The sequence below is a fragment of the Ictalurus furcatus genome, chromosome 13 (assembly GCF_023375685.1).
Source record: "Ictalurus furcatus strain D&B chromosome 13, Billie_1.0, whole genome shotgun sequence".
NCBI lineage: Eukaryota > Metazoa > Chordata > Actinopteri > Siluriformes > Ictaluridae > Ictalurus > Ictalurus furcatus.
Genome location: NC_071267.1, coordinates 6749184 through 6767434, shown reverse-complemented (window position 1 = coordinate 6767434; position 18251 = coordinate 6749184). Strand labels below are relative to the sequence as shown.

Genomic DNA, 18251 nt, shown 5'->3' with positions numbered 1-18251 from the left:
AGCACGGTGCTTTCCTACAGACATAGTAGATGAGAGAAGCATTCAAATGGTTCGTGTTTCAGTGGTGTAAGAGTGCCAGCCTGTTGGCTCTGGAGAGCTACGAGAATTGGAGAAAGTGGACTTCGGACTTGCTCCTACACAATGATGCGTTACTCAGTCCCGAGGACTTTTCCATTCCTTCAAATGAGGTATGAGACTAATTTTTAACCAGGACAGTTTTACTTGCCTTTTGAGCCAATCAAATCGCTTAAGCTCCGCAAACCGTCGCATGCAAAACTATGCAACAAGAGGCTGTCTTCAAGGGAAGTGCTTTCCCCCTTTTTATTTGTGAAAAGCTTGAGCCTATTAGCTAGCTACCATTCCGACACTTCTCCTATCCGCGCTGCCTCCAGTTGTGTTTTCCTCCATAGGCACAGACAGAGGACCTGCACCACTATCTATTGTGTCTCTATTTAGCCATGGGGATTTAGGAGGAGAGAAGTCCTCAACCTCAGCAGAACCCTGCATACTGCTGCCACTGCAAACTTTGTCACTATCCATTCTTTATCGTGAGTGTTCTGAAGGCTTGCCTGCTTCTTCCTCCCCTGCCACACCCTTCTTCGCACAGCCATCCACGAAAAAAGGAGGATTCATGACCCCTGGCAGGATTGTGCTTAAGTTCCAGCATTGAAGCCTTTTTGGAAAACAAATCAATCATTCATTTTCCACTGAAAAAATAATTTTGTTAAGGTCAAAGCAGTCAGTGGTCTACATGGATATAAATTTCTAGAAAAAGCAACTTTTATTTGTTACTTATACAGTGAAATTCTTTTTCTGCATATACCCCAGCTTGTTAGGAAGTTGGAGTCAGAGCACAAGGTCAGCCATATGGGACCCATGGAGCACACATGGTTAAAGTCCTTATGAAATCAAAATGGAAGTTTTGTGTCTTTTAGTGCAAATGTTAGCTTTAAGGTCATCAATATAAGCTAGTGTGCTTCAAAACAATGACACACTTCATATTTAGAAGATATTCAATGCATTCAAACTTTACGGTCTCTCTCTACCACCAATACGGATCAACAATTGTGATGACGTCATTCTGCACTTCAGCTTCTCAGATCCCCCCCACCCCTAATCAAATGCTCTCTACCATCTGAAGTCCCCCACCCCCCAACATTTGTAAATTTGCTTGCTGGTAGGTAAGCAAAATGCTATTGGCTATTTAAAAAGGGGGCAGCTATGTCCCACCCCGACTTCCTGTTTCACTGGAAATTACAATCAACACATTGAATGTTTCATGTTATATGTTTCAAGGCACTTCACAGGGACTTTGGGGGCCCTGCTCAGGGCCACAGCAGTGGCAGCTTGACTGTGCTGGGCTTGAACTCCCAATCTTCTGATCAGTAAACCAGTGCCTTAACTGTTGAAACACTAGTGCCCCAAACTGCTAGGCATGACTTCGAACAATGCAATTGCTTACTGAAAAGTAGAGACAGGTCACTGCAAAGCAGGGTGTAAAAGTACAAGTGCATCAAAAATATGTAATACCCAGTGCCAAGTTATAATACAGAGGCAAAAGTATATTTTCTTTATGATTATTACTTGTATTACCTTTTTGCCATGCTTTGCCTAATTATAATAGAACATAACCTATGTGCTACTTTGAGATTGCTGGAAGACAAGTCACAGTATCTTTATTTTCAGGCCATGAGATTCAGCTAAACAGGAAATTGCAATGTTCAGCTGTTCATGGATTAAACAAGTCCGGACAAATGTCATCTTAATAAAACTGAGACGATCAGGCAAAAATTAAACTGACAAATGCAGTGTGGCTCTGCAGCAGCTTTTATTAAGCAGCATGTTTATCACTGGATTAAAATCATACCATAAACATACAGTGACAGTTAAATACAAGCCCTAAATGCAACATCAGGAATTTAAAAATGTTTAAAAAAAGAAAAAAAAATATGTACAAAAATTTAAGATAAAACAACCCAAAAAAAACTTCACACATGGCATCTCACTCACAGACACACACACACACACACACACACTATCACTTCCCCATCGCACTTAGAATGTTGGCCTGTGGAGGAGGAAACAGAATATTTTAATTTCATAAACATAAAATAGCATACAAACGAAGTCCATTTTATTTTTTCTTTTACTGTGTTTTATGCATACACTTACCTTAATAAAAGATGAAAAGCGTTTTTCTGTAATGCCTTCAATTTTCTTTAAATCTTCCACCTAATGAGAGGACAATAGTCAGAACAATAGTGGAATAGCTCATGAACCCATTTCTCAACTGCATGCTTCAAACAATTTATGTTAACTTCACTTATTTCTACCTGTGTGAAATCTCCATTGATTTCTCTCCAGCCCAGGATAAGTTTGGCCTTCTTGTCACCAATGAGTTGCAGACTCTTCAGCTCTTTGTGCGAGCCTGAGTTGAGTGTCTGGAGAATCTTTTTCTTGGACTGGTCTAATAATGACAAGTCTAACCTTGACTCCCAGTTTGCCTCTTCCTCACAGGCTGCTTCCAGACTACTGTTCTCCTTACCTTCAGAGATCTGGACAAAGAGCAAAAGGACAAAGAAAACTGAAGAAAATATAATTAATAAAATTTGCACCTGCAATTTCTTTTAATGAAAAATTGCAAACAGGGTAAAATCATTATCACACAAGCCTAGGATAGCATGTAACTTTTATAATAAAAAAAGTCAGCTATTCAAAGTCAAACTCTTCAATAGAACAAGGTGATTGGTTTGTTGGTTATAATTGTCCAATTAATACATTTAATACTAGCACTTCCACCAGGTTTAAGGTGAGTCAAAGAGGGTGTAATATCAGCTGCATAGTCAGGAACTACTTGGAAAATGTACTGGTAATGTAGGCATCAACAATACTGCAAGATATTGTAGTTATTGAGCAATTTTGTTAACCCTTTTCCTATTAAGGAACCCTGAATGAATGCAGACATTAGTTAGCTGTTCATGTCTTCCCCCACGAAGGACTCCTTAATAGCAAAATAAAATGGATAAAAAGCAGCATCACTTTGTGACAACAGTGGTGTGGTCAAGCATCGGCAGTGGACAGAGTGAGATAAGATGCACCTTTATTGAGTCCTCATAGGGGAAATTCAAAGAGCAGGGTTAAACCAGCAGGCAATACATGATTGTTCCCACCTGTGGTTTATTACCAGAAGCCTACTTGTGTTTTTCCTCTCAGTAGGGACAGTGTGCCAGAGAGAGATAGAGAGAGATAGAGAGAGAGAGAGATGATAGAGCTAACAAACATGAACAACAATGAGTGGGTAAGAGTTTGGGTTTTTTGTAGTATATGGAAGCAGGACATGCTGAAAAGCACTCGCAGATGAAATAAAGAACAGAATAAAAGTTGTACGGAGGCCTTTTTACAAGTTCCCCATCACACACACACAATTATACAACTGAACTGAATACCAGCAGGGCCTATGGCCGAATCACTGCAATGCTGATATTCAGTACAACAGCATGATAGTTTAAGCAATATTGCTTAATTATATTTAGGAGAAAAAGACTCCCATAGAAAATGGGTGAAGAGTAGCAGGTCTGGTAAAACAACCCCAATTACAAAAAAGTTGGGACAGTATGGAAAATGAAAAGAAGAAGAAAAAAAAAAAAACCAAAAGTGTCATTTGAAAATTCAATTAATTTTTATTGAACACATAATTTGATGCTTTACTTTGTTAATTTAATTTATTTTTGAAAATATACATTAATTTCAAAGCTGATGACTGCAACACTCCAAAAAAAGTTGTGACAGTGTAACATTACTTTTTCTTTTAATAACACTTAAGAGTTTGGGAATGAAGACAGCAGTTGGTCAAGTTTAAGAAGTGGAATTGTCCCCCATTCATCCATTATCCATTTCTTCAGCTGCGCAACTGTATGGGGCCTTCATTGTGTGGTGCAAGATAAGGCACTCTCAATCGGAGACAGGTCAGGACTGCAGGCAGGCCATTCCAGCACCCGCACTCTCTGCTTACGCAACTATGCGCTTGTAATCTGGGGAGAATGGGGTTTGGCATTGTCCTGCTTAGGATGGCAGCATATGTTGCTCCAAAATGTGTTCATATCTTTCTGCATTAATGGTCCCCTCACAGTTGTGCAAGTTACCCATGCCATGGGCACTGACACACCCCCATACCATGAGACACTAGCTTTTGGGCCTGACTGTGAAAACAGCTTGGATGGTCCATATCCTCTTTGGCCCAGCTGTTTTGTCCAAGAACTATTTGAAATGTGGACTCGGACCACAAAACACGATTCCACCGTGCTACTGTCCATCTCAGATGAGACCAAGCCCAGAGAAGTGAGCGGAGCTTCTGGACAGTGTTGATGTATGGCTTCTGCTTTGCACAGTAAAGCCTTAACTTGCATCTGTGGATGCAGCGGCGAATGGTATCGACTAACAAAGGTTTACCAAAGTATTCCCAAGCCCATGTCAGGATATCCATTACTGACTCATGACGGTTTTTAAAGACAGTGACGTCTGAGGGATCGGAGATCACGTGCATTCAGAAGTGGTTTTCGGCCTCGCCCTTTACGCACCGAGATTTGACCGGATTCCTTGATAATACCACCAAGCTTCCGTCTACCTCAGCTCGTGCAAAGATGATAACGAGTCGGCGGTGCATGTCATTGGTAAGGATTTGCGTCCTTATAGTGTGGTTGAAAAACCCCGGCTTCAGGCCTACTACTATATCCTTGTTGTTGGAGAGTTTGTTCAGTGTTCACTTCAGAAGGGCCTAAAGTTACTCAGGACCGGTAAAGTTAATCACATCGGAAACTTAAAATGTAGTCATTTATGAGTCAACATATAGTAAACACTTAGTATGCTCTACAATGTTGTAAACAATAACATACTGTAGTCAACTCAAAAGTTGTTTCAGTTTTATGAATGTTTACTTTATGCACTTAATTTTTTTTTTTTTTTTACAACATGCTGACTAGTTCATTAAGTTAACAAAATATATAAAAACTGAAGTTTATTTTTAGATGATTTTTGTTGCATCTACATTTTTTAGTTAAAAGTGTTCAGTGACAAAATGCACTTCATACATTTCAGTGTGTTCACCGTTTAGTGACTCTGCAATGCAAATAAAAAGTGTTGCAATACATCACAATATGTATCGTATCGCAATATATTGTATCGGGAGGTCCTTGGCAATACACAGCTCTAGTGAAACATAAAATACCTTGTCTTGATATGTTTTTTGTTTAAATACAAGTCAAAGTACATTTACGAATCACTCCTTTGTTTTTATTAGCATTTTCCATACTGTCCCAACTTTTTCAAAATTGAGGTTGTACTAAAACAATCACTGCTGACATAGTGGCAATGTTATATCGAGTAGGGACAATAAAAAAATCGATATATCACAAGTTATTGCATTCAACCAGTGAATGGTCTCTACTCCTTACAAGGTCTCTGGTAATACTGACAAAACATGTTTTATCTCACCAGAACTTAAATGTTAAGTGCAACTCGGGAAGAACATAAAAATATAACAAAATCCATTTATTGACTATGACAAAACAAGGAAGAACATGAAAAATGCTGACCTTTGCCTTGATGTGTTTTTTCTTCTTGCCAATAGTTTGGGATGCCTTACAGACTACAGCACAATCCTGCAGGGGCTGCACCTGGGACACTGGGCATATGAAGGACAAAGAAGAGTATATGAAGGACATGCATGTTTAAAATACACTCCCAAATAATTGATAAATAATGATTATCTGGTTTTGAAGACCCAAGAGGTCACAAGTGCGAGTTTAATAAATCATTAAAAAAAAAATATTATATAAAAAGAAGGTACAGTGGACCCTTCACATTCCCTGGGGTTTGGGCACAGGACACCACACCACAAATATCTCCAAGCCCCATATTTAACACACAAAAAGTAAAACAATACGTTATACCACAACAGATGCCATAATGGCAGGCAACCGCTGCTGCCGACTTTGCGGTATGAAGTACATCTAATAATTTGACCTTTTCTTGTAAGGTCTTCACTTTCTTTTGCCTCTTGGGAGCACTTTCAGAAGCACTACACTTTGGACCCATCATAACAGCCGATATTTTATTGTACTTTAAAGAAGTTGAGAGAAACATGAGATACAACACACAAAACAGTTGAGTGAGGCTGGTTAGTACTGAGAAAGAATGTGGCATCCCCAAACAGCGTTCGCAGACCGCAGTTCTTAAAGCACACTAAAACTTTGTACAAAATATAATTTTTTATAATAAAGAAATTCCCATTTAATTATCGATGGCAAACTTGCGAATAATCAAAATTCGACAGAGTTAAACCCACAAATGTAGAGGGCCGGCTGTATAACAGAAATGAAGAAAGCAGAACATGATAGAATTCAGTGTTAAACTAACACTTAGGTTCCCCCCCCTCGCTAACTTACTTTGTGAACTTATCTTCTGTACTACCACCACCTGCTGTACTACCCAAATGTTCCCGGTATTTTAATTAACAGCCCAAACTTAAATCTTTGCCGTCATGCCTGTGCTACATTGCCTGCAACACTTTCTGCAGAATCCTGCAATCTACCCCACAAAAGACAATTTTTAAAGACAATTAACATACATTTTTCAAACAACCTTTACAGCAGTAGTTTGAATTTTAGTACATTCCTAATCTCCACTGCCTGTGTATCTTACCCTGTAATGGGGTGACAATTGCCTGTTGTTTCTTGGGTCTTGCTGAAACGGACTGTTTCCTCTGGAGGGGGGGCAGATCTGTTTTGAAGAGAGATATGCTGCTTGCTGAGTCATCCCTTTCATCATTCAGTCCACTCTGGCCTCCTGTTAGTTTGTTCAACATCTCTGCCTTCTCCTCCAGCTCCTTTTGCTTCTCTTTCAACCTCTGTAGAGATTCAGAATAAGTTTCAGAGGGGGCACCTATGAGTAATAAAGAACCAGAGCGAGATCAAACCGACTATACTGTGTAAAGGAATATTTAGTACTCGGCCACCTGTATCTCTTTGCGGGACTGGGCAACTGTTTTGAGCAACTTGAGTCTCTCTCTCTCTGGGGTGCCCATCATCAGTTTCTCCAGAGCCAAAAGTCTATCCAAAACTGACGAATCCACTGGGCTGAAAGACAAGATTACAGAAGTGGAACTTTGATGTAGTAGTAGTAATAATAATAATAATAATAATAATAATACACAATGTAGCTCACCATTGTGGGACTTTCAGTATACCCAAGTAATTGTGGGTGTATGTAAATGTCATGCTTGAAAACAGGGTCATGCTTTCTTACAAGTCAGAAAGCAATTCACCTGTGCTCAAATTATAATCTCACCTTGATGCTTTATGAGCATTTTCAGAGGCAAACAGGCCACACATTTTGTGTTTGATTATGGAAAATGTCACTACATTCCAATGGTAGGTGCAGATGTACATTGTTCTTGTAAATACAGGTATTAATTTCTCTGTAGTCACTGAAAAATTTATGGAGTGTGCTATAAGCTAAATAAATAACTGAAAGACAACTGATAATTGAAAGTCAGCTCAGCTAAGGTATGTTAGCCCCTTTAAAAAAAAAAAAAACAGCCTTTTTCCAACCGTTTCAGACAAACCTTTAAATACAGAAGTTATTCAAGAGTGATACAGCCACAGATAAACATGTCTTCCCCAATAATGATCCAAAAGGTATAAAGACCCTCTGGTTTTTCGCTATGGGGACACATTGTTTTAAGCACCAGCTACCAAATCATGGCCTACCACACAAGGCCAGGACCTGTTAAAGTGCAATCTTTACTTCATTGGCCACAAACAGGACCACATTGGCAATATATTGCACAACAGAATAGAAAGATCTTTTCCTAAGCACAGTCCTAATAATTTTTTCTCTCCCTCTCTCCTTCTGTTGAGCTGCACACAATTTTATGGCGATACTAGAGATCCTGATCCTTTCTGCTCTCCAGACTTGCCTGATCCGTTTCGGATGTCCTATCTCTGGATGGAGCTCTCATCTACTCCAATTCCAGATTGCTGGGACTACAGCTGCTTCTAAGGCCAAACAGACTTCATATAAATCCATAATGAACTTTTTCACACTATCTGTTGTTACCCAGATGAGGATGGGTTCCCTTCGGAGTCTGGTTCCTCTCAAGGTTTCTTCCTCTTAACTTCTTAGGGAGTTTTTCCTTGCCACCGTCGCCACTCAGTGGCTTGCTCAGTTGGGATAAATTCGCACTTTTAATATCTATATACCGTGTTGATATTTCTGTAAAGTTGTTTTGAGACAATCTCTCTTGTAAAAAGCGCTATACAAATAAAATTGAATTGGGGGGGAAAAAAACAAACAAAAAAAAACCCACCACACATTTATCATGATGCTAGCACATGTGTGCGTTTATGCTGGTTTATCAGTGCTCTATACTGCGCCTAAAATGGTCGCATTTGCAGACAAATATTAATTTTCAAACCATTTCTGCTCAGATTGCTACTGGTGAAAATATGAAAATGCACACGTTATGATAATTTTTTTTTGCATGCAATATGTTTTTAGTGTGTTCTGTAAGGAGTAACAAGTCAATTGTTTTCAAACAATCCTCATCTCTGTTGAGCATCAACGCTGAAAGCAGGATCCAATTGTGCCAGCATGAGAGACAGAAAACGATGCAGAGGATCATCTTTCGTGTTGATCAATGAATGCCTGAGTAAAAGTCCAGAAAGGCATTTCAAGACTTCTTGGATTCAAGAGTTTGCATGGCTCAGGTATGATCATCGTGTACAGAAAATGTTTTGTGACTTTTGTTCCAAAGCGGGCAGAGAAATAGTGGGGAAAACTGATTTCATCACCAATGAATCAAGAAAGAGACTGAGAAAACAGGGCAATAGTCAAAAGCATAAAAAAAGCTCATTGGCATGTAATCGCAGAGAGAAAAAAGAAAGGAGAAAAAAAAAAAAAAAAAGACCTAAAACCCCCGGTTAGCACAAGCAGTGTCTTGTGCATGTGAACTACATGATGAGACCAAATGGAAGAAGCTAAAAATAAAATTCAACACCACCTATATGATTGCATGTAAAGTGCTGCCTTTCACCAAGTTTACCTCTCAAATATTACTAATGATGTGTGCTGGATGTGTATGACGACAGCATGTGCTTTGAGCAGACTGCATCTAGTTATTACTATATTTTATGTAATTATATATAATACACACACACCCCTAGATATTGCTTGTCCTACCAATTTTGGCTGTTCAGTGTGAATGTGGCTTTTCAACTCAAAACCAAAAAGTATGCAATTTAACCTTGGAAGACCTCATCAGGATCATCACTTGAACAGTTTGATCCTGAACCATGTGCCAAACGCTGGCTTTCTGCAAAACAGAGGAGGAGGCCACACTACACTCAATGGCCAAACGATGCGGACAATTATGGTCAGTGACAAATGTAAAGAACAATTCTTTGTGACTGTGTATAGTTCTCAAGTTGGAAAAGACATTCAGTTCCCACTTTAAGTGAACTTGGATGAAAATGCTGACGCTATAAAATGAGCCCAGACGTACAAACACGCCAGAATACCTGAAATTAAGTGTTTAAAAATTTGCCACCTGTTTGGTTTTTTCTTATAAGAGCCAATGACTGCTTAATAGATATTTTTTTTTGTCTGGAGCCCTGTTTATGGTTTAACAGACCTGATTCTGAGATGTGCCCAAAGCAAACTCAAATTATGGAATGTTAAGTCTTTCAGAACAGTAGAAAGATTTTACCTGTCCAAGAAACGAGGGGGCAGGTTTTTACACTCCCATTCAAATTTTGACTTTATGATCCCTGGGATCCTAAAACGGTAACTACAGTTGTACTGTTTTAAGGTAGTTGTTACAATATAATATCTACATTTTATTGCCTACACTGTGCTCTCAATGCTTGTGTTGAACCCATACTGATCTAAACAACATACCTATGGGGGTGTGCGAGTGTGGGTGATGGCTGCTCCACTTTCTTGCCTTCCTTCACCCTCTTATTCTGGGGTTCTCCAGATCCCCTAGCATCTTGTTCCTCTCTGGACCTCTTTCCTGCAGCTGAAAGAAAAGATCCACATATCTACTGAATAAATGCTATTAACAAACGAAACAAACTGATCCTAGAGGATTGAAAATGCTCACCATTCATGGGGGGCATCACTGTCTCTCTGACAAATGGCTTGTTGATGATTTGCTTGGATTTGGCAGCAAAGTTGAGGGCAGTGAATGTATCAAAATAGTATTTATATTCAGGGGCAATGTTTGTGATCATGACTGAATGAGCTGAACCACCTAGCGAGTCCTGTAAAAGACGGGTGAGCTTGCTGTCCCTGTAGGGCACACGCCCCCCCGCCCCCGTGTTTAGACAGTCCACAACCTTGCTGAGGGTGAAGAGTGACAAGTTTATGGCACCACTTTCTTTCAAGCGGATGCCCTGGTTTCCTGTGCGTCGGTTATCCTCAGAGCCAGCAAGGTCCACAAGATACAACTTCCCCGTCTGCTGTCGGTGAGGAGGAACACGCTGACATTTCACCACCTGAGGTAATAAACACAGACAAGTTCTCCAAGTCTTCATACTAGTCACTGAACCAAAGGGTTAACAAAAATAAATGCCAATAGGAATGGGTAAGCATTTGTTCTCCTGCTCACCTGACTAGATCGTTACTAGCTTTTATTCATAACTAACTGAAAAGTAAAAAAGTATGAAAAATGTGTGGTATTAAATATACAAACCATTTTCACAGTTTTGGGTAGTATATCGCTTCTTACAACTTATTCAAAGATGACAATATTTAATGCCATAACACTTGAAGCAATGCAAATATGAAATAATCCTGTTATGAGCAATCTGTAGAATATTTATTTAAAGTGGCTCACACTTAGCCTACTAGTAGGTTATCAAAACAATCTAGAAAAACAAGCTATTTCGGAAAATTATGCTTTTTGATGAAATTATATAAGCCAGTAGTGCAATGCAATTACCAAATATTTCAGTTTTCCTGATCACAGTATACCATACTGGATAGCAAGAGCTTGCTCTGCTCCAACATTCAGAAATACCTGCTTAACATAGTAGACATCTTGTGTTTTCACCCTGATTTTCCCCAGCAGGCATACCAAGAGCCAGTGGGTTTTGTTGCAGGGAGAATATTGATTTCAGCACCAGCTACCAAATTATGATCTACTACACAGAGACCACAACCTGTTAAGATGCTTCAAGTAAAAATGAGCATGTGGCTACAGGAGGCAGGACTGAAGATGGTACCTTGATGAGGAGGATTGCATGACTGCGGCTGGAGCGCTGGTTTAGTTTGGTGGAGGCTGTGGTGCGGTTCAGACTGGCTGGCACAAAGTGGGTGTGAAAATCGGAGAAAGATGAGAGGGGGGTGTGAGTCAAGCCTGGAATAATGATGTTTTTATCCTTGTCTTCACGGATTGGCAGATCCTGAGAGTTAGGGGACAAAAGGTCCAAAACCTGCAACCGCAGAACAGACTTCAGCAGTCCAAACCACAACAATAACAAAAATAAAAACATTCAACATACTTTTCACACAGTAGCACTAGCTAGGGATGTCAGGAGAAACGATACTTCGGTACAAACATTCTTAAAACGTGATGGTACTTGTTTTTCTGAAGTAGCGTAGGTACCGTTCGTACCGTTGATAATGAAGGTACTGTTGGTAATGAAGGTACTGAGGTTGAAATTCTTCCAGAACTGATGGGGGCAGCAAATACGTGCAAATGTTTTAGTTGGTCCACAAGTGGTAAAGAAGAAGAACGCCTACAAGCACACGGGGAAAAACTACAGAAGATGGCGACAAGTTTAACTCCACCCCGACTCATTGAGAGGAAAGGTGGTAGGAGTCAAATATGGAAATACTTCGCATTCGAGGCAGATGACAAACATAACACACACTCTGAAGCCAGTGTGCAACTGATGCTATTGTTCATTCCAAACAAAGCGAGGAAACACCTCGAATTTGGCGAAGCACCTGAAAGACAGGTCCTATGTTATGTTTGTTTGAGGCAGCTGGCATTGTGGCCGTGAAACCAGCTAACGTTATGCTCCATGTAATGTTTGCGATAGCCACCATGCATCACCATTCAGCCCGTGTCCTGTCAGCTAAATGTAGCCTAATGTCATTAATAATTATTCAAATGTTAATGGTTTTGATAAATCTTTTTGGCCTGCCATGATATCAGTGAATTTAAAGTAATGCTTGCATTCAGATTATAAGCTGTGTGTGTGTCTTATTAGTCATTGTCAGACAGTGTTTGATAACTAAGATATCCCCTACTCTCCCAGTCATTGCCAGTATCAGCCAGACGAGGATGTCCTCCAAGAGAGTTTTTTTTAAATTTATTTTTAAAATTTTTTATTTCTATACCACACCATGGCATCGACTTTGGTATCGAGTATCGTGTACTTTTGCTAGTATCGGTACCAACTACTAGATTTTTGGTATCGTGCCATCCCTAGCACTAGTGCACGTACGACGTTAAAAACAATAGTTCTCAGATGACGACAGGATTATCCATGTTTATACAACAGTGCTGTTGAATTCTCGATTCTGATTGGCTGACTGACATTCTGAGGTGCAAAATTATATATTTCAGTAAATGCACAGCTAAAGTAGTTCCGGTCAGGTCTTGACCACATTACAGGTCCATAACACTTTGCCAACTGACCTGAAATAACGGAAAAGTTAGCCTACTGTCCACCACAGCACACAGATTGAACAACAAACAAAATGGCAGAAAATGTCGATTTTCCAGAAATACGTATGGAATAATTGACAACAGGCCGTTGAATTATTAGAAAAACAACACGCACCGGGGTGGTAATGCAGCCACAAGGTGAAGCAGAGGCTTGAGCCATTGATACACAGTTATTGGGGAGAGAGAGAGAAAGAAAGAAAAAAGAAAGAGTACGCATGTGATAAGCTGGTGAACAAGTATCACTATTTATTGTATTGTCTGCAGTAGGGATGTCACGATACCAAAAATCTGGTAGTCGGTACCGATACCACCAAAAGTACACGATACTCGATACCAAAGTTGATACCACGGTGTGGTATAAAAATAAAAACTCTCCTGGAGGATATCCTCCACTGGCTAATACTGGCAAAGAGAGAAGGGGGGGCTATATTTTAGTTATCAAACACTGTCTGATAATGAGTGGACGTGCACTCCTAAACGCACACACATGCATGCACACAGACTCGTGCACACGCACACACCTTATACTCTGAATGCAAGCATTAGTTTAAATTCACTGATATTAGCTAATGAGCTAAACTTGTTAAGCTAAGCTAATCTTTTGTAGTTTTTCCCGTGTGCTTATAGGCGTTCCTCTTCTTCACTTGTGGACGACTAAAACACTTGCGCGTTTTTGCTGCCCCCATCAGGTCCGGAAGAATCGCAAGTTAATGTAGCTATAAATCACACAAGGAAGCCAATACATCGTACTATTACCTTTTCATTGTAGATTTCCAGATATGACATGCCTACAGAAAACTCCCATTCATCCTGGTCTTTCATTTGATAGCGCACCAGTTGGAAAACTTCACGAACAGCTCTGGGGATCACACCCGGCTGCTCCTGACTGCCCAGCATTGTGTGGGTCTTTCCTATAGAAAGAAAATAAATAATAAAAATAAAAATTACATGGTAACTAATGAGCTCATACAGTACATAACAGGACCATTTACAGTCAGAATCACCAAATAAAATCATATGAAAAGCCGGAAGTAATAGAAATAGATCCTATCCAATCTTAATGGTGTCCACATTGAAAATGAACTAAATGGAATTAAATCTAATAAATTTCTTCAGACTGCATTCGCATGGCTGCTGCAGTAACAATCTGGCTACAATTGGTAGTAGGGAGCAGGCAAGCATTAGCTTAAAACAACTTAGATTACACTTTCTACACAAGCGTCCAATCACACTTTTGTATTTACACGGGTTTATGCCAAGGTGCTCACAGCTCAAAACCGGCCTCCGTTCTGATTTTTAGCCCACGTTGTCTTTCTTGATTTCTTATTAAATTAAGTCACATGTGCATACAAACATAGCTTATATTCTAAATGAAAAGTAAGAATTTTGAACAGTCAGACTGGATCCTTTCTGCTCAAATCAGATTTTAAAAATAAGACTTTTGAATGTGTTTTCCTGCTTCCTCTGCTGAGTAGTTTCTGTAAGACAAGATGTTTATAACGTACTATGTATTGAATGTAATAAATTCAGCATGGTTTACAGTCTGAGAACATTTTGTACAATCTTTAAATAAACTTAATCAATTTAGAACTATTGTGTCTCTGACAGAGTATCGGATTACTTAAAGAACGCATTTGCACAGGATTAGTTTAACCTGGGGTTATTTTCTTTACAGGCTGTTTTACAGAAGGTAAGAGATGATGTAATCTTCACCGGCACAGGGACGTGCAGTCTGGAAAAAGAACTGACATGACCAGTTTGCACGGGATTAAAATCACAGAAAAGCTCTTGTAATCATTACGTTACCTCCCCATATAAAACTAGTCCTGTACAAATAGCCCTAAAGATTATGATTAGATTATCCAATGTATTAATGGCCCCTCTCGTATTACACAGATGTCAAGGCACTTATATACACCAAATGCCATTTAGGTACTGGTGGTTAATGAATCTCTTCTGAACCTACTCACTGATCACTGGCACTGAAGAACTACCAAATCACAATTGGAGCATTTTTATCATCATGGCAATGGTTTTATATCCACATATCAATTTCGATATTTTTATTTAACAGTTCAGTTGCTGGAGTAAAATAAATAAATAAATAAGCAAGCAAAAAAAACAACCCCCCAGTACACTGAGCTATGAAGAGCAACCCAAAACTTTTCAATAATGAACTGTCTCTCAGATGCCCTGTGTGCACAGAGTTTGCATGTTATCCCTGTGCTTTGGGATTTCCTCCCCCAGTCCAAAGACACGCACTGTAGGCTGACTGGAATCTCTAAATTGTCCGTAGCATGTGAATGCGTGTGCGATTGTAGGGCTGCACAATTAATCGAATACTGATCCCGATAACTGCCCACGATTACATGAACATGATCAACTGCAATAATGACGTTAAAGTTCGTCCTGCGCTTATAGAAAACTCCGCTGCATATCAAATCAAGCACTTCCTAAACTTACAGCCAGTCACCATACAGCGACACAGGGATGACGTCATTTTGCAATTCCAAAACCCGGAAACGAGTTAGCATTTTAGCGCTCACGCTGCCAGCTTCGCTTCGGGTTTCAGAGCTCATGTCATGCTCCAGCACTTGCGTGAGGGGAAATCATGACACTAACATGTTGCAAATGGGACTACAGACATTGTCGGGGACATTAAATGTCATCACGCCAAACAGGAAAAAACTTTGCAGATAAACTGGTTCCGGTATGGTGTGCACAATTCACGCAAAAGAAAAAAGAGAAGAAAAAAAAAAAACCCAACCACCCCCCCCCCCCCCAAAAAAAAACAAAACACAACAAATGGATGAAGATTCATCCACAGAGTAAATCTATATTATGGAAAATGATTTTAAATGAAGTGAAAAGTTGTCGGAAGCTTCGTGATGGTGACTCTGAACGTGCTGTAGTTCGTTTATAGCATACTGTTAGATGTTTATTTCTGGTGATTGTACTTAGGCTTCAAACTTAATAAAAGTTGTGTTCATTTGTGAAAATTATCTTGATGCACAAAACAGGTTAGTGTTGTAAACTTTTGTTGCTCACAAAGCTTATTTTTTTGTAATAATCCAAAATTCTATGGAGAAATCATAGTGTTTTTGTCGAAGGGAGCCAGTGTGATGCTAACTTCCGAGTTCCAGTACAAAATGACGTCATCCCTGCACCTCTCTTTTGGGTGATTTGGCTGTCTCTCCTCCTGTAAACACTGTTATTGTCTTTTCTGCATAGGCCTGAATTGTTTTCATTTGGTTGCATAATGTTATATTTGATGCATATTTTCATTTGGTTGATGGCATTTTTATTTTTACATATTTTCCTTCTAGGAGATGATGCACTTTAAGGACCAGTCTAATTTGATGCAAAGATTTGTACATTACAGGAATATAGCACAACATGGAGGTAAAAGCAGTGGTCTGTTTATTTAAATGTGAAAGTGCAATAAAAATATGTTGTCCCTAAAATCAATGAATAATCGTGATTATCATTTTGACCATAATCGTGCAGCCCTATGTGGTTGTGCCCTGCGACAGGTCCAGAGCATACCCAGAGTTCCTTTTGTTATAGGCTCCCGGCAACCCTGTACAGGATAAGCAGTACAGAAAACGGATGGATGGATGGATTCTGTACATCATACCGGCTCCAGTGGGTCCATAAGCGAAGACACTAGCATTTTGTCCATTAAGAATGTGGGGGATAACAGGCTTCACTGAAGACAAGAACACTTCCTGTTGAGTCGTCTGATCTCCATGGAACACGTCAAACCTACACACAAGGAAAAGAGTGACAATGCCAAACACGGAGATTGAGAACGTTCAACGTTAAAATCATCAAAGACAGAACAGAAATGTCTCCCCAGTTGTCCCCAGCAGGCACAATAAGAGCCAGAGGTTGAATTACAGGGAGAAACCTGATCTCAGCACCAGCTACCAAATCAGGGCCTACCACACACGGGAGACCTGTTAAGATGCTCCAAGTAATAATAATAATAATAATAATAATAAAAATAATAAACAAAGCAACAGGATAGTAAAACGACAAAATGTCTGTAGAGAGTAAAAACTAACACAAAGCCCAACTAACTGATATTGCAGAGTCTCAGTGGCGTTCCTCCAGTTGACTATCTCCAGGATCTGAGGTCCAAGTCCTCGGACACAGGGCCCTTCGCCTTTCTCGTCTTGTTTGTCCATGTAGGGCCGCAGCCGCACCGCTACTCGAACCCTGGCGGTCCGTTTAGGCCCAGCGGCCTCATTCACGGTAACACGCTGTGCCATCTCTAACACAGAGAGAGAAATACAGCGGAGTTACACCACATATCTCCAAAGTAATCCATTAGCATGTCAAAACAGAGGGTCAGTTTAAAATGGCTAACCAACTACCTAGGAAACTGCCACCATTTTCAGTCTTAGTCGTTTAACTCGGTAGATAAATGGTTCCACTGTATCTTTGTGTGTCAGAACTAACATTTGGTATCTAAACATTTTCTCTTACACGAGCTCCAGACCTATTGTCTTTATATTCGCGACCAGAAGCAACATATCAGGCGACTAGTTGGAGATTTAACCCTATAATGTCCCACGTACAGTAACGTGTCGCTAAGACCAGCAGCTTTTACACTTTATACAACACATGCACAATACTAACCCATTTAAAACTGCACCACAGATTAAAGTCAATTAAAAACATACCTCTTTTCGGGGGGTTGTATTTTTACATTAGCTAGCCAGTTAAGTTGTATTTTCTCGACGTTTCAAAAGTACAACGCTGAAACTTGAGCCGATATCAAACAAACTTACCGCTTCTGCAGCACAACTACGTTCACCAACTATAAATGGTCTTGAGTGAAACCGGCAAAATTTATTATTTTATTAACGTATTAGATGAGAACATTTGGGTTCCGTATAATAAAAGACTTCTATTGCGCGCGCTCGCGTGCGTGGGTGCATCCCTGAACAACTGCTATTTTCAAATGTAGAATGCCCCGCCCTTTTACTGAGTAACGGACCAATCTGCTACCGGCTAAGCCGCGCTCTCATTTTCGTCATCGGTACTATGGGGATCCATGTGAAGAGCCGGAGCGCCACCTGCAGTTTCAAATGAGCAATGTCACCCCCCCCCATCCCTTCCCTCCTTAAATGATATAAAAATAAAGAAATTAAAGTCCACTTCGTCCCCATCTATACAACACCAACAAAAGGCAAAAAATACATTTTGGATTTTACTTAGAGAGTGAGTGAGTGAGATGAGATAGACGGCAATCAACACTACATTACTGCACTGTGTGTGTGTGTGTGTGTGTGTGTGTGTGTGTGTATGTATGTATGTATGTATGTATGTATGTATATATATATATATATATATATATATATATATATATATATATATATATATATATATATAAACGTCAGAAAAGTTGGATAAAGTGAAATAGTCATGCTGCGGAGGACCTGTTGCTAAGCTAACTAGCTGTTAGCATTAGCACATAGCTGTTTGAGCATTATAGCTATAAAGGGTA

The 18251-nt window shown here is 39.8% G+C and overlaps 1 protein-coding gene across 3 annotated transcripts; it reads right to left on the bottom strand.

Moving 5' to 3' along the window:
* Nucleotides 1-1135: 1135 nt before the first annotated feature.
* Nucleotides 1136-17923, bottom strand: kif22 (kinesin family member 22). 3 transcript variants are annotated; one of them, XM_053640333.1, is made up of 13 exons: nt 17533-17923; nt 16820-17012; nt 16374-16501; nt 13493-13647; nt 11283-11492; nt 10160-10553; nt 9955-10075; nt 7013-7133; nt 6700-6904; nt 5592-5680; nt 2334-2555; nt 2173-2232; nt 1136-2068 (listed from the first exon to the last, which is right to left on the bottom strand). In XM_053640333.1, exons 2-13 carry the CDS (start codon nt 17008-17010, stop codon nt 2039-2041), a joined length of 1926 nt encoding a protein of 641 aa, XP_053496308.1. In that variant the 5' UTR covers nt 17011-17012; nt 17533-17923; the 3' UTR covers nt 1136-2038. The 3 variants fall into 3 exon arrangements, with proteins under 3 accessions (XP_053496308.1, XP_053496310.1, XP_053496311.1); XM_053640335.1 differs by lacking the exon at nt 17533-17923 and adding an exon at nt 17116-17401; XM_053640336.1 differs by lacking the exon at nt 17533-17923 and having other exon boundaries at nt 16820-17088.
* Nucleotides 17924-18251: the final 328 nt, after the last annotated feature.

What these genes read in the sequence shown, in the direction of transcription:
- kif22 (XM_053640333.1), bottom strand. Translation starts at nt 17,010, where the DNA reads ATGGCACAGCGTGTTACCGTGAATGAGGCCGCTGGGCCTAAACGGACC. An exon ending in TGGAAATCTACAATGAAAAG is followed by an intron (nt 11,493 to 13,492) that starts GTAATAGTACGA and finishes CTGCGGTTGCAG; the next exon opens with GTTTTGGACCTTTTGTCCCC. An exon ending in ACACTCGCACACCCCCATAG is followed by an intron (nt 7,134 to 9,954) that starts GTATGTTGTTTA and finishes CTTGTCTTTCAG; the next exon opens with CCCAGTGGATTCGTCAGTTT.